The 12324-nt window shown below is 48.4% G+C and overlaps 1 protein-coding gene across 1 annotated transcript in view; it reads left to right on the forward strand.

The window, feature by feature from the left end:
- XYLT1 (xylosyltransferase 1) overlaps nt 1-12324 on the forward strand; it is a 350305-nt gene that overhangs the window by 92193 nt on the left and 245788 nt on the right. The window contains exon 2 of the mRNA XM_018040831.1: nt 9587-9625. Coding sequence (XP_017896320.1) covers nt 9587-9625 — 39 coding nt within the window. The remainder of the gene's footprint in view (nt 1-9586; nt 9626-12324) is intronic.

Consider the following 12324-nt stretch of genomic DNA (forward strand, 5'->3'; position numbering starts at 1 on the left):
ATTGATCAGCCATGTGACCCAGGATCACTGCATGAATAAGAGGGAGGTGACAGTTATGAGCAGTAAGTAACCAGGCAGCAGCCACACAGCTAGAAGCTGTACTTTCTGGCAGAAATGCGCTTCCAGGGCCTCAGGCAGGTGTATTCAAAACGTAGTTCTGAGAATTGTAGTTCTGTGCACTTTGTAAAGGATTACAAAACCTCTGGAGGCCCACACAGCACAAAGTGTTCTGTATAACGGTTTAGATTTTTAGTGACTGCGCTCAAAGATACACACACGGAACTGAGAAACACCAGAGCCATTGCCGAGTTTCCATGCATCTGTGGTTTCTCCTCTCTTTCCAGGCTAGGGATGGTCAACTACTTATCCAAGAGCTTCGAGCTTCCTTTTGCAGTTCTTTGAGGTTCTGTTGCTCCCTTCTGAGGTCTGGACTTAAATATGTGGAGGGAATGCAGAAGAAGACCTAAAAGGTCTCTGAACTTTTAGAACTTTCAAGACCAAAAAGAGACAGACAGAGCAAGGGAATTCCACCCCGTTTTCAGGGCCCAGTCACATCTGTCACCATGTCTCTGAAGCAGGGAGAGGCCCCTTGCCCTCTCCACGGGGTTTCTGCTTTCTCCCCTGAGTCCTCTTTGAAGGTGACTTCGCATTTTCCAACAAGGTGAGTCTGTGTGGTGCCGGCTTGTGCTCATGTTCCAAGGGCAGCCTTTCTCAGAGAACAAGGGCTTTCTGTGTCCTTGGTGTGCCTCCCTCGTCGCCCGGGGCCGCCTGGCCGGCACGTGTCCCGCCTTCATCTCTGGAGCCCCTGCCGTGTAAGATAAGCACGCCGTGGAATCCCACAGAAAGCGCCATTGTGTGAGCACCCTGATGGCTGTGACCAGGCCTTGAGAAAGAATTGAGAAGGGGTCACACGCCCCTGGGGGTAATGCTGAAGGGAGGGGAGTGCTGACCGGGTTTCTGGGGCAAGAGGGATACCTTCACCACTTACATGGGGAGGAAAGAAGGGGCAGAAACCACCCTGCACCTTGCTGAAGACTGACTGTATGGTGGTGGTTTTAGCCACTAAGTCGTGTCTGACTCTTTATGACCCTGTGGACTGTAGCCTGCCAGGCCCCTCTGTCCATGGAATTCTCTAGGCAAGAATACTGGAGTAGGTTGCCATGCCCTCCTCCAGGGGATCTTCCCAACCTGGGGATTGAACCCAAGTCTCCTGCACTGCAGGCAGATTCTTTACCACTGAGCCACCAGGGAAGCCCAGACGGAATATACGTGTCCCTCTAAAAATTCATATGTTGAAATTCTAACACCCTGCGGGATGGCGTTAGGACTTGGGGCCTTTGGGAGGTGATTAGGTCATGAGGGAGGAGCCCCCATGAATGAGCCCTTATAAAAGAGACCCTGAAAAATTCCCTTGAATCTTCTGCCATGTGCGGTCACAGCAAAAAGACAGCTGTCTATGAATCAGGATGCTCTCGCCAGACACCGAGTCTGCCAGCACCTTGACCTTGGGCTCATAGACTCCAGAACTGTGAGAAATAAATTTCTGCTGTTTATAACCCCCTCAGTCTGTGCTCTTCTCTTAGAGTATCCAGGAGAGGCCGGGACACACCCATCATGAAATTTCTTGGAGGCACAAAGCCTGAGCACCAGAGTCCCAAGCGTGTGTCAGACACTTGGTGGCTAGCTGGAAAAAGCGAGATTTTTGGTTTTTCACAGGGTGTGTCTTTCTCACCTCGGATGCCTTTAGTCTTGTACTATTTGGAATATAATACAAGGGTTCTTAGGCTTCAGTCTGCCTAACTTGCCCAAGAATGTCTAATAAAAATGCAGATTCTTTGGATCCTTGCCCAGAGAGCCTGATTCAGTAAGTTCACACTATTGGAAACACCAGGATATTGGTTTAAGGACCAGTTTCTGGCAGTGTACAAACCTGAGCACCAGACTTGGCCCCATCCCTTATCAAATCTATGTTCTCGAGCAAATTGTCCTACTGGAGCATCAGTTCTTGGATCTGTAAAATGGTCAGTTTGAGACTTCCCTTGGCAGGGTTACAAGGAGTTCACGTACTTGACACAAGTCAGCTTTCAAAATGAAATAGATAACTTTACCCATTTCACTGTGGTCCACTTAGGTACAATACGCTTCTCCGATGGCTTAGTGGGAAAGAATCCACCCGCAAGGCAAGAGATACAGGAGACGTGGGTTCGATCCCTGGATTGAGAAGATCCTCTGGAGGAAGAAATGGCAACCCACTTCAGTATTCTTGCCTGAAAAACCCCAAGGACACAGGAGCCTGGCATGGGGTCCAAGATTCAGATAAGACTGAGCGACTAAGCACGCATGCCTACAGTTAGGTACAATAATTCTCAGTCCAGAAGAATTATGATTGAGTAGGGTAGGGTGTAGAGGGTTATGTCTTTGCCTTCATAAGCCTGGAAGAAGAAAACAAAGAGACGATTATCTTTGAGTTTCTAACCAGAGACCAAACATTTAAAATATCTGGTTTTAGTTAATGTTCACAACAGCCTCTGATCAGTGCTATCCCATTTTCAAGACAGGAGGTGACTGTGCATCAGAGTTGGTGTGAGAAGGTCCAGGTTCACACCTGTTAAGCTGGTGTGATTGCTGTTAGTGCCCGTTTTCACTTACAGAGTTTGCCAGACCATATAGTCTACGCTTTACTGTCTTGCAGTAGCTCTGTAGGAGAATATAGACCCTCCTGTTAATATCATGTAAATGAGAAAGTAAAGCTCACAGATGCTATGAGGTTTGGCTGAGGTCACTAGTCTAAGTGGTTGTTGTGTGCTGACTCGCCAACCCCAGTTCTTGGGAGCAAAGCCTTTAAAGAAGTGATTCAGTTAAAATGTGGCTTTTAGAAGGGATTTCTAATCCAGTCTGAGGGTTTCCCAGATGGCTCAGGGGTAGGGAATCTGCCTGCCAATGCCAGAGATGTGTGTTCGATCCCTGGGCCAGGAAGATCCCCTGGAGAAGGAAATGGCAACCCACTCCAATATTCTTGCCTGGAAAATCTCATGGACACAGGGAGCCTGGTGGGCTACAGTTCGTGGGGTCACAAAAAGAATTGGACATGACTGAGTGACTTAAACAAAAACAACAGTCCAGTCTGATTGGTATCTTTATGAGAAGAGGAACTTTGGGCACACAGAGACACCCAGAGGCTCCTGTATGGAGTAAAAAGACGATGCGAGTACATAGCGAGAAGGCAGCCATCTGCAAGGTAAGCAGAGAGGCCTCCGAAGAAAAGAACCCTGCTGGTACCTTGACCTTGGACTTCTAGCTCCCAGAATTGTGAGAAAATAAGTTTCTCTTGTGTAAGCCATTCAGCCTGTGGTACTTTGTTATGGCAGCTTGAGCAAGACTAGAACTGGGCTTGTGCATGATCTGAACCCAGGGCTAACCCCAAACCTGTATTTTTTTCCCACAAATGATCCTTCTTTACCCTGTGCCCAGCCTGCAGTACAAGTGACCACATCCAGTTAGGCCTCTGGCCTGGCATCCACGCTCAGCTTCCACTGGGTGCTCTCGCCAGGGAGTACATTTCTCCAGCAGGCAGCGGTGCTGAGTTTTTGATCCCATGAAGAGCTCCTTGCATTTTCCAAGGTGTTGGAAACTGGTGTTGAACAGTGATGAATTTAGATCCAGTCTCTGGATGGTGGAAGCTCCCTTCTACGGCGAATCAGAGGACTCCCTGAGAGAGGGCCATCCAGCCTTCTGCAGCGTCGTCCTGGGTGTGTCTGTGCTGAGTCTTACTAGGAACCCATTGTCTATCTGCTGACTTGATGGGGCCTCGGAGAGGGAACTGACTCAGGAAGCCTGAGTCACAGGTTGGCACCTATATCCCAAAGTCTTTGCTTAATGCCTAAGAACAAGCACTATCTTATGATATCTCATATCATATAAGACATAGATATGATGTCTTATCAAAGACAGGGAGGAAAAATGCCCCTTCCAACCACTGAGGCTTACCCGGGGCTCAGCATGACCAGGAAAGCCAGAAACGTTTGATGCAAGCCTGGAATGAAAATGAACAAATTCCTCCTCTTCTCTCTGCATTCTTTATGAAAGCTTAATTGCTTGTTAAAATTAGGCCCGTGGCCCTGATGGGCTCAGAAGTATCTGAGCCTGGTTTCCCTGGTCTTACAAGCAAGACTCTTGAGGCGCAAACAAGTTTCAATTTCTCCAGGACCTGTAATCAGGCTCCCACCTCATTTAAACAGTTGGCTTTGGGATAGAAGGGCGCACAGAGTGCCTTTGAACTCAGTTCTGTCTCCCTCATGGTGCCCGCCAGGCAGAGTGCTGGCTGCTGAGTTGGAGCATAGTAAACATGTGTGAACGAGTTTGGCTAACTCTGCGTGGTTCATGCTGTGGCACAGTGACTGCATTTTGTTTTTAGTCTTGACATGTGTGCTAATTTCTATCAACCATGTCCACTACCTTTTTTAAAAAATACAGATGCTCAAAAAGGATGCCAGTAGTTAAGGTGGTATTTAACCTTTTGCTTTCTGTATTCTTCCTTTTGATAAACATTATCTAGGTTGCAGGATTACTTTGTCTAAGGTAGGACTGTATTGTCTGATAGAGCTACTCTAAAATAGCACAGGTTTCTTGAATATAGGGTGTTGGGATTGAATCCAGGCTTCAACAATATCTGTGTAAACTTGGACAAGTTATTCAATCTCTGTGGTCATCAGTTTCCCCATCTCTATAGAGGGAATAATAGTAGTGCCTACCAGAAAGTTGTTACAAGGATAAATGGAATGATGTGTGTATAGAGGTTAAGCCACTGCCTGAAACATGGTATGAAGTTAACAAATTATTAGCCATTACTTAACAAGTAGCTTAGTAAGTTACTACTAGTATTCATGGCTATTCTGAATCTTGATCAAATAATATCCCCATGGAATAAAGTTTAGAATAAACCAAAGGAATGAGAAATGTCTTTATCTCAGAGCAAGGAGGTTCTGAGTGATGATCCCCTTTAATGTTGCTGTGCAGCTGAAAGTGTTGGTTGTTTAGTTGTGTCTCTTTTTGACCGCTTGGAGTGTAGCCTGCCAGGCTCCTCTTCCATGTAATTCTCCAGGTTAGAAGACTGGAGTGGGTAGCCACCCCCTTCTCCAGGGGATCTTCCTGACCCAGGGATTAAACCTGGGTCTCCTGCATTGCAAGTGGATTCTTCACCATCTGAGCCACCAGGGAAGCTTCAATATGTTGTAATGGCACCTAAACAAATTCGGAAGAACTGGTATATTTAGCGAAGAGGGCTGAAGGCTGACTTAGAGGTAGTACCAGATACAGATGCTGAGTGTTCCTTTGCTTGGTGTAAGGAACATCTCGAATGGAGCCTGGTACATAGTAGGGTCTCAGTAAGTGATAGCTATTAGCTATTAGTTATTGCAGGTTCCTGGGATGTATTTGCAGACTTAGGGAGAATATGTATCTTTTCATTTCCAAGGCTGGACTGTTTATACAATACATTTTAGTTCTATCAAGTTCTACCTTGGAGAGTATATTCACCACAACGGCACTGTGTAACAAGTCAACCTGAAACTCAGTGGCTTGAGACAACAGGCACATAGTCTGTCTGTGAGTGAAGGTTGGCTCGGGGTTGGCTAATTGAGGCTGGACTTAGCTTCAAGCTGCAGATTGGATCGGATCTGCCCCGAGTGCCTCTCATCTCCCTTGGACCAGCAGGCTACCTGGGGTGTATTCTCCTGCACTGACCAGCAAAAGCACAAGAGGTCATGCTCAATCATGCACACACATTTCAAGCTTCTACAATATCTTAACTGTTAACGGGCAAGCCCGAGTTCAGGGAGGAGGAAGCTTGCTCTGCAAAGAAATGCACGATCATGTGACCAGAGGGTGTGGATCAAGGGAGTGGTGAAAATGAGGGCCACTAATGCTATCTACCCAGTTCCCCACTTGGCTTCCCCGCTTTAGTCATTGTAGTAGATGATATGAAAGGGCTTTCCTTGCTTTAGGTGGTTCCCTGGTTCTCGGTCCCCACATTAAGATTCTAAAAGCTCTCCACTGTAGCATCCTAGCACGTTGCGAATTCCCCATTGGTCTCCGAGAGCCTTCCCTCTGACAGACAGGAATTTACTCTACTGTAAACCAAAGAGTCCCAGTTTAGACAGACGCGATGGATTAGGCAGACAGCATCATTGACCCGGTTCCACTTCGTTAGCCTTTCCAATTAAGGAGGATGTTACTGAAAGTGAGACCTTACAGAGATACCGTCATACCTTGAATCCTCTGGTCTGAGCCTCTGTAGGGAGAGTCTATGGGGTCGCACAGAGTCGGACACGACTGAAGCGACTTAGCAGCCGCAGCAGCAGGGAGAGTCTTGTATTTCAAATGTGCACAGAGGGAGGGGAGCATGAATTTGTTGGCCAGTGAATCTTAAGTGTTAATGACATGGCTGTTTGTGAGTTACTTTGTCTGTCTTCTTGGTTAAGTAATTAACATGCTAAATAGGTAGATTTTTGCTTTTGTTTTTCTAGAAGCTTTTCAATGAATATTAATCCTCTGACCCTGCACCCAGAGGATCTCTGATCATGGAACACCAGATAGTTGGTGCAGCATTGTACCCACAGATCAGGCTCTGGGTTTTGTCAACACGGATGTCAGAGGTTTCCTGTGGCTTTCCGGGAAGGTCTTTTCCAGTGAAGTTGTTCATGGGGTTCAGGATGGCATTCTCCCCTCTCCCCCGCGGGATTCTGAGCAGTGAAGCGTAAGCCCCAAACAACAGCCAAATGCGCTGTGAAGTACAGCTTAATTAATCTGGGCATGCACCCAACACCCCATCCAATGCTTTGCAAGGACCTGGCCTTAAAAAATGAAGCTAATGTCTGAGAAGCAGCTTCTTATTTTCCAGTCAAAATCTGGATGCTGGGATCAGAATAAAGAGAGGGACAGACAGCCACACAGAGACTGACTTGAGCTGAAGCACAGACTTGCGTGCTGTCTCTCACTAAACAGCGTGGATCTGACCCGTGCTGCCTAACATGGACCAGGACCATGGCCTTGCCTCCTGGACTAGAATGGGCCCTGTGCAGTGTATTTGGCCTGACCCTGGGAGCCTGGGAGCACAAGGTTCACTCTCTCTGCAGACAAGTGATACCGGAGCTGGCTGGGGGGGCTCCATGAAGGATGCTACAATAATGAGCCTCACTTGAACAAAGAGTGGTTCAGGGAAGGTTCTCCCCCATTGTAGTGGCTACCTCTTTCCCCTTGAGAAGGAGCTGGTAAGGGTTTGAAGACAGAGGGCTGCAGTATTTCTTACAAGACTTCTTCAAGGTTGTGGTGGTTGTTTTAATATTTATTTGTGTGGCTGTGCTGGGTCTTAGTTGGGGCACATGGGATCTTTCTTGCGTCATGCAGGCTCTTTAGCACATGGACTCTCTAGTGTTGATCTTGGTTCCCCCAGCAGGGATCGCACCCTCGTCCCCCTGCGTTGCAAGGTGGATTCTTAACCACTGGACCATCAGGGAAGTCTTTTTCCAAGTTTCTTTGTGAGCCAAAGCTGCAGTGTGGGGAGAGGGGGAAAAATGCCCCTCAGTATCTTCTTGGGGATGAGGAATGCTCAGGGCCAGGGTGGAGTGTGAAAATGAGGGTGAAATGTCCTCTTGGCATCAACCTCTGAGCTGCTCCATTGAAGAGACGCTGGGAATTAGAACTGGAATTGGGAGAGAAGAGTCCCTTGTCTTGAAGGAAACAAGGTCAGAACAGACCAGAAAGCAAAGCATTCCTGGGGTCAGGTGTCTGATGCTCATCAGAACCAGGCATCATTATCAAGATGCCACGGAGGAGCAGTGATCAAGAACGTGGGTGACCGTTACTTAGGATGGTGCAGGGTTTAGATGTTCCAGCCTCTCCACACTTTTTTTTAAATTATGGAAAGAACACTTAACATGAGGTCTATCCTCTGACTGAAATTTTCAGTGTACAGTGCCATGTGGCTAACTCTAGGCTCCATGTCATACAGCAGGTCTCTGGAGCTTATTTGGCTAGTGGGACTGAAACTTCATACCAGATACATAGCATCTCCCCACTTTCCCGCTCCTTCCAGCCCCTGCCAACCACCCTTCTACTCTCTGCTTCTCTGAGAGTTTATTTTAGTTGCCTCATAAAAGTGGAATTACAAGGTCTGTACCCCCAAGGTCCTGGAAGCCAAATTCTTAATAGCCAAAACATGGAAACAACCAGTATGTCCACTGACTGGTGAATAAAGAAAATATGGTGTATATATATATGTACTGCCTGCGTGCTCACTCACTCAGTCGTGTCCCCATGGACTGTGGCCCGCCAGGCTCCTCTGCCCGTGGGATTGTCCAGGCAAGAATACTGGAATGGGTTGCCATTTCCCCCTCCAGGGGATCTTCTGACCCAGGGATGCATCCAACCTAAGTCTCTTGTGGCTCCTGCAATGGCAGACAGATTCTTTACCACTGAGTCACCTGGGAAGCCCCATATATATACACAGTGGGATATCATTCAGCCTTCAAATAAGAAGGAAATCCTGCCATTTGGAACAACACGGGTGAACCTCAAGGACATTGTGCTAAGTAAAATAAGCCCATCACAGAAAGACGAATAAGGCATGATTTCTACATTTCCTTCTTGTTCACAGCAGAGGCCAGGGGGCTGGGGCGAATTTGCATGCTTTCTGGAAGCCTGTGTTGGAAAATCTGCTTAGATAAAGCAAAGCTTCCACTTGAGTTTGCCCTTCGGGGCTCTAAAATCGTGCCCATTCTCAGTCAGAGGCAGCTTGAGGTTACTTTCCCAGAATCATGAATCCAAGATGATTAAGTGCAGGGCCAACATAGTCCAGACAAAAATAGCCTTTATGTGCTGAGCTTCCTGTTTTCTTTGGAATCCACTTGCTGAAAACTATTACCTCCTCTCCAGGCCTCCCTTCCTCCTCTGTACCCACCCTGCCCCCACCCCAGAGTTCACGTTTAATGACCCGAGAGAATTTACCACCGAGCATTTCCAGTCAATTGGCTTTTGTCGCAAGTGAATGAATGGGACTTTCTCTGGCCTTCTCTCTCCTGAAAGGAATCTTCCCCAGCCCATTGGAATGTGCCACACAGCCCGGGAATTAAGCTCGTTCTTGTCCCTCTGTCTCATTCCTTCCCTCATTCGTTCCCAGATCAGACACAAAGTGGTGGCCTTGCCCCTCATCGGGACTTTGTATTCTTTCAGGCTCATTTCTAATCCTCATGCGGACCCATCTTCTCCTCCCCGTCGATGCTTTGAACGCACTTTGAGAGGCTCTGCAAGGGGGCTTTGTTTGTTCTTTCTTTGCACTTGCACTTCATCTTCTTGCGTGATCTCCTGCGGGTGTCCCTGCAACCTCCTAGTGAAAGGTTTTATCCTCCTTCCTTATGTGGGTGTGGGAGGAGGTGGAGAATGTCACACGGAATGGGGGCGACCGAATGGGGCCACCCTTCCCCTGAGGTTGCTTGAGCACCACAGAGGTACAGCCTCGTTTTAAAGTGGCACCGGGGTAGTAGGCTACATTTCCCCACCACTCACAGGCATTTTCTCCTTTCCCCCACAGGACCCACAGCCAAGCCCAGTGATCACCCTGGAGACCCAGGTGAGTACCTCCCTACGGTCTCTGTCACCTTCTCTGTCCTGATGCTTTGGAACCACTTCTCCAGGGAGCGTTTATCAACATCCTCTTGGCTCCAGGACTCAGAAAAATGGGACAGACACATAACGGCTGTCTCGCTGCCCTGTTCAGACGTTGTGTGTGAACCCAGGTTCTGAAAGCTCCATGGGAAGAATCAGACCTGGCAACCACAAGTTCGTTTTCTAAGTCTGTGAATCTAAGGAGGTGTATCTTCGGGTTGATCATTTCCTTAGCTCTGTGGGCTGGTCAGATACCAAAGAGAGAAGACAGGGTGCATCCCAGCCAGCACCCCACAGCTAACAGAGTGTGAGACAGGCGAACGCACGTAGCCGAACTTCTCAAGGCTCTTCAGTGACTCCTGCAGCTCCAGGGACCACCTGCCTCCCACTCTTTACCCTCATCACGAGCATCTCTGCCCTGTCTTCCCCAGGGGAGTGAGAGGCATGCCCACCCTACTCCTCCTTCCTTCATGGAAGGCCAGAAGTTGTGAGGAAAGTGGATTCTCGGGGTTTCTTTGGGTTCTTTTGTCCTCTCCCCACCTCCATTTACTTATTTGGCTTCAGAAATATTAGTTGCTCGGTCATGTCCGACTCTTTACAACCCCATGGACTGTAGCCTACCAGGCTCTTCTGTCCATGGAATTCTCCAAGCAAGAATACTGGAGTGGGTTACCATTCCTTTCTCCAGAGGATCTTCCCAACCCATGGATCAAACCTGGGTCTCCCTCATTGAAGGCAGATTCTTCACCATCTGAGCTGCCAGGGAAGCCCAGTCGACTTCAGGGATAGCCGGAAAACAGAGCCAGCATGAAGGAGCAGTGGTGGGATTTTAAGGGGATAAACACCCAATTTTAGCTCCTGTTTGGCCATCCTCTCGTCTGCTTTTTCCCAAACTCCTGCCAGCCAGGAGGTGATGTGGCTGTCACCTCAGCCACATTTGCCATATATGAATTGTATATTTCGTTTATCCTAAGTCACCTACAATACATTTTCCCTGATGTTAACTTGTTTTACTTTCGGAAGTAGACTTACCCTAAACTGATGATTCCCAATCAGGAGTGTCTTTGACCTTCAGAGGATGTTTGACAATGTCTGAAGACATTTTTGGTTATCTCACCTTGGAGGGGGCTCACTGCTGGCGTCTAGTGGGTAGTGACCAACTGCTGCTGCTGCTAAGTCGCTTCAGTTGTGTCCTACCCTGTGTGACCCCATAGACGGCAGCCCACCAGGCTCCCCCGTCCCTGAGATTCTCCAGGTAAGAACACTGGAGTGGGTTGCCATTTCCTTCTCCAATGCATGAAAGTGAAAAGTGAAAGTGAAGTTGCTCAGTCGTGTCCGACCCTCAGCGACTCTATGGACTGCAGCCTTCCAGGCTCCTCCGTCCATGGGATTTTCCAGGCAGGAGTGACCAGAGAGGCTGTTAAATATCCTACAAGGCACAAGACACCCCCACAGGAAAAATTATCTTGCCTGAAATGTCGGTAGGGCCGAGGTTGAGAAATGCTATCTCAGGGAATAATATTGGTGAAATTACAAGTTTGATGAGCCAGTTATGTTTTTTATTTTTTTGCAAAACTTTTAATATTGAATTAATAGAATTAAAAAGCTCCTTTGGGTGCCCTTTAAACTCATCACAGCATCCTCTCAGATTTATGTGCATTGCACTTTGGGAAATGTGTCTCTCCCCGGTCTACCCCATGGATTATGAGATGCTGGCCCTTCTCTATCAGTCTTTCCCCAGAGAGAAAATTTATGACTCAGAAAATCCCTGGGCACATAGTCTGCACCCAGAATTCTGGAAGCCAATCTGGGACACAGTAGCCTAGATGGTTCTAGATGGTTCTGGATGGTTCTGTTCTTGCCCCAGCTGCATCTTTTACTATGGAAATTGCCCCACCAGTTCTGCAAAACCTTCATGGGCAAGAACAGTCTGCGTGCCCTGGCTCTGGCTAGTATGTTGTGCGTGACAGTTCCCCCACCTACACAGTGACCTCTCCCACAATTACGTCCATGGGCCCCAGATACCTGAGCCCTGGTTTGCCAGGTGAGCCAGCTGTGGCACATGGCTGGCTTTCTGCACTGGTGCCATGCTGCTGGGGAAATGACTCAGTTTGTCTCCAGACAACAGTGCATCAGTCTCATCTGGCGCTCGGTCTTTGGGGAGCCATAGGATACTGTTGTCTTTCCCTGAGTTCTGATCTCTGATGTTAAAGAGATGTTGGAACCCAACCAAAGTGCAAATGTGTTCTTTGTAACTGTTGGCCCAAGCCCGTGGCCAGCTTTGACTCTGTGCTGGGCCTCAGCCCATCGTGGGACTCATGAGGGGATCTTCTTCAGCTGTCTGCAGGCAGGGCAGACGAGAGGGGCAGAGGAGAGGTTTTCTGGCAGGACGTGGTGCCCCAAATATAGCCCATATGGCCTGAGAAAGATGGCAGATGTGGCTGAGTATGGAAGAGCCAGCCAGGCAGAAGTGAGTGGAGGACATCTTCTGAGCCCTGGGTCAGCGGCCCCTGCCCGCTCCCACCTCTCCCCGCCCCAGTCCCCTTTGCTCCCAAGAAAGGCATCACCTGCTCCATTCTGGAACACAGGTGCCACAGGTGTGCCTGACTTCGAGATTTCATTGTGAGCTCTGTCCATACATCAGGCCACAGCAGCATGGCTCAG

Source organism: Capra hircus, chromosome 25 (assembly GCF_001704415.2).
Source record: "Capra hircus breed San Clemente chromosome 25, ASM170441v1, whole genome shotgun sequence".
Classification (NCBI taxonomy): Eukaryota; Metazoa; Chordata; class Mammalia; order Artiodactyla; family Bovidae; genus Capra; species Capra hircus.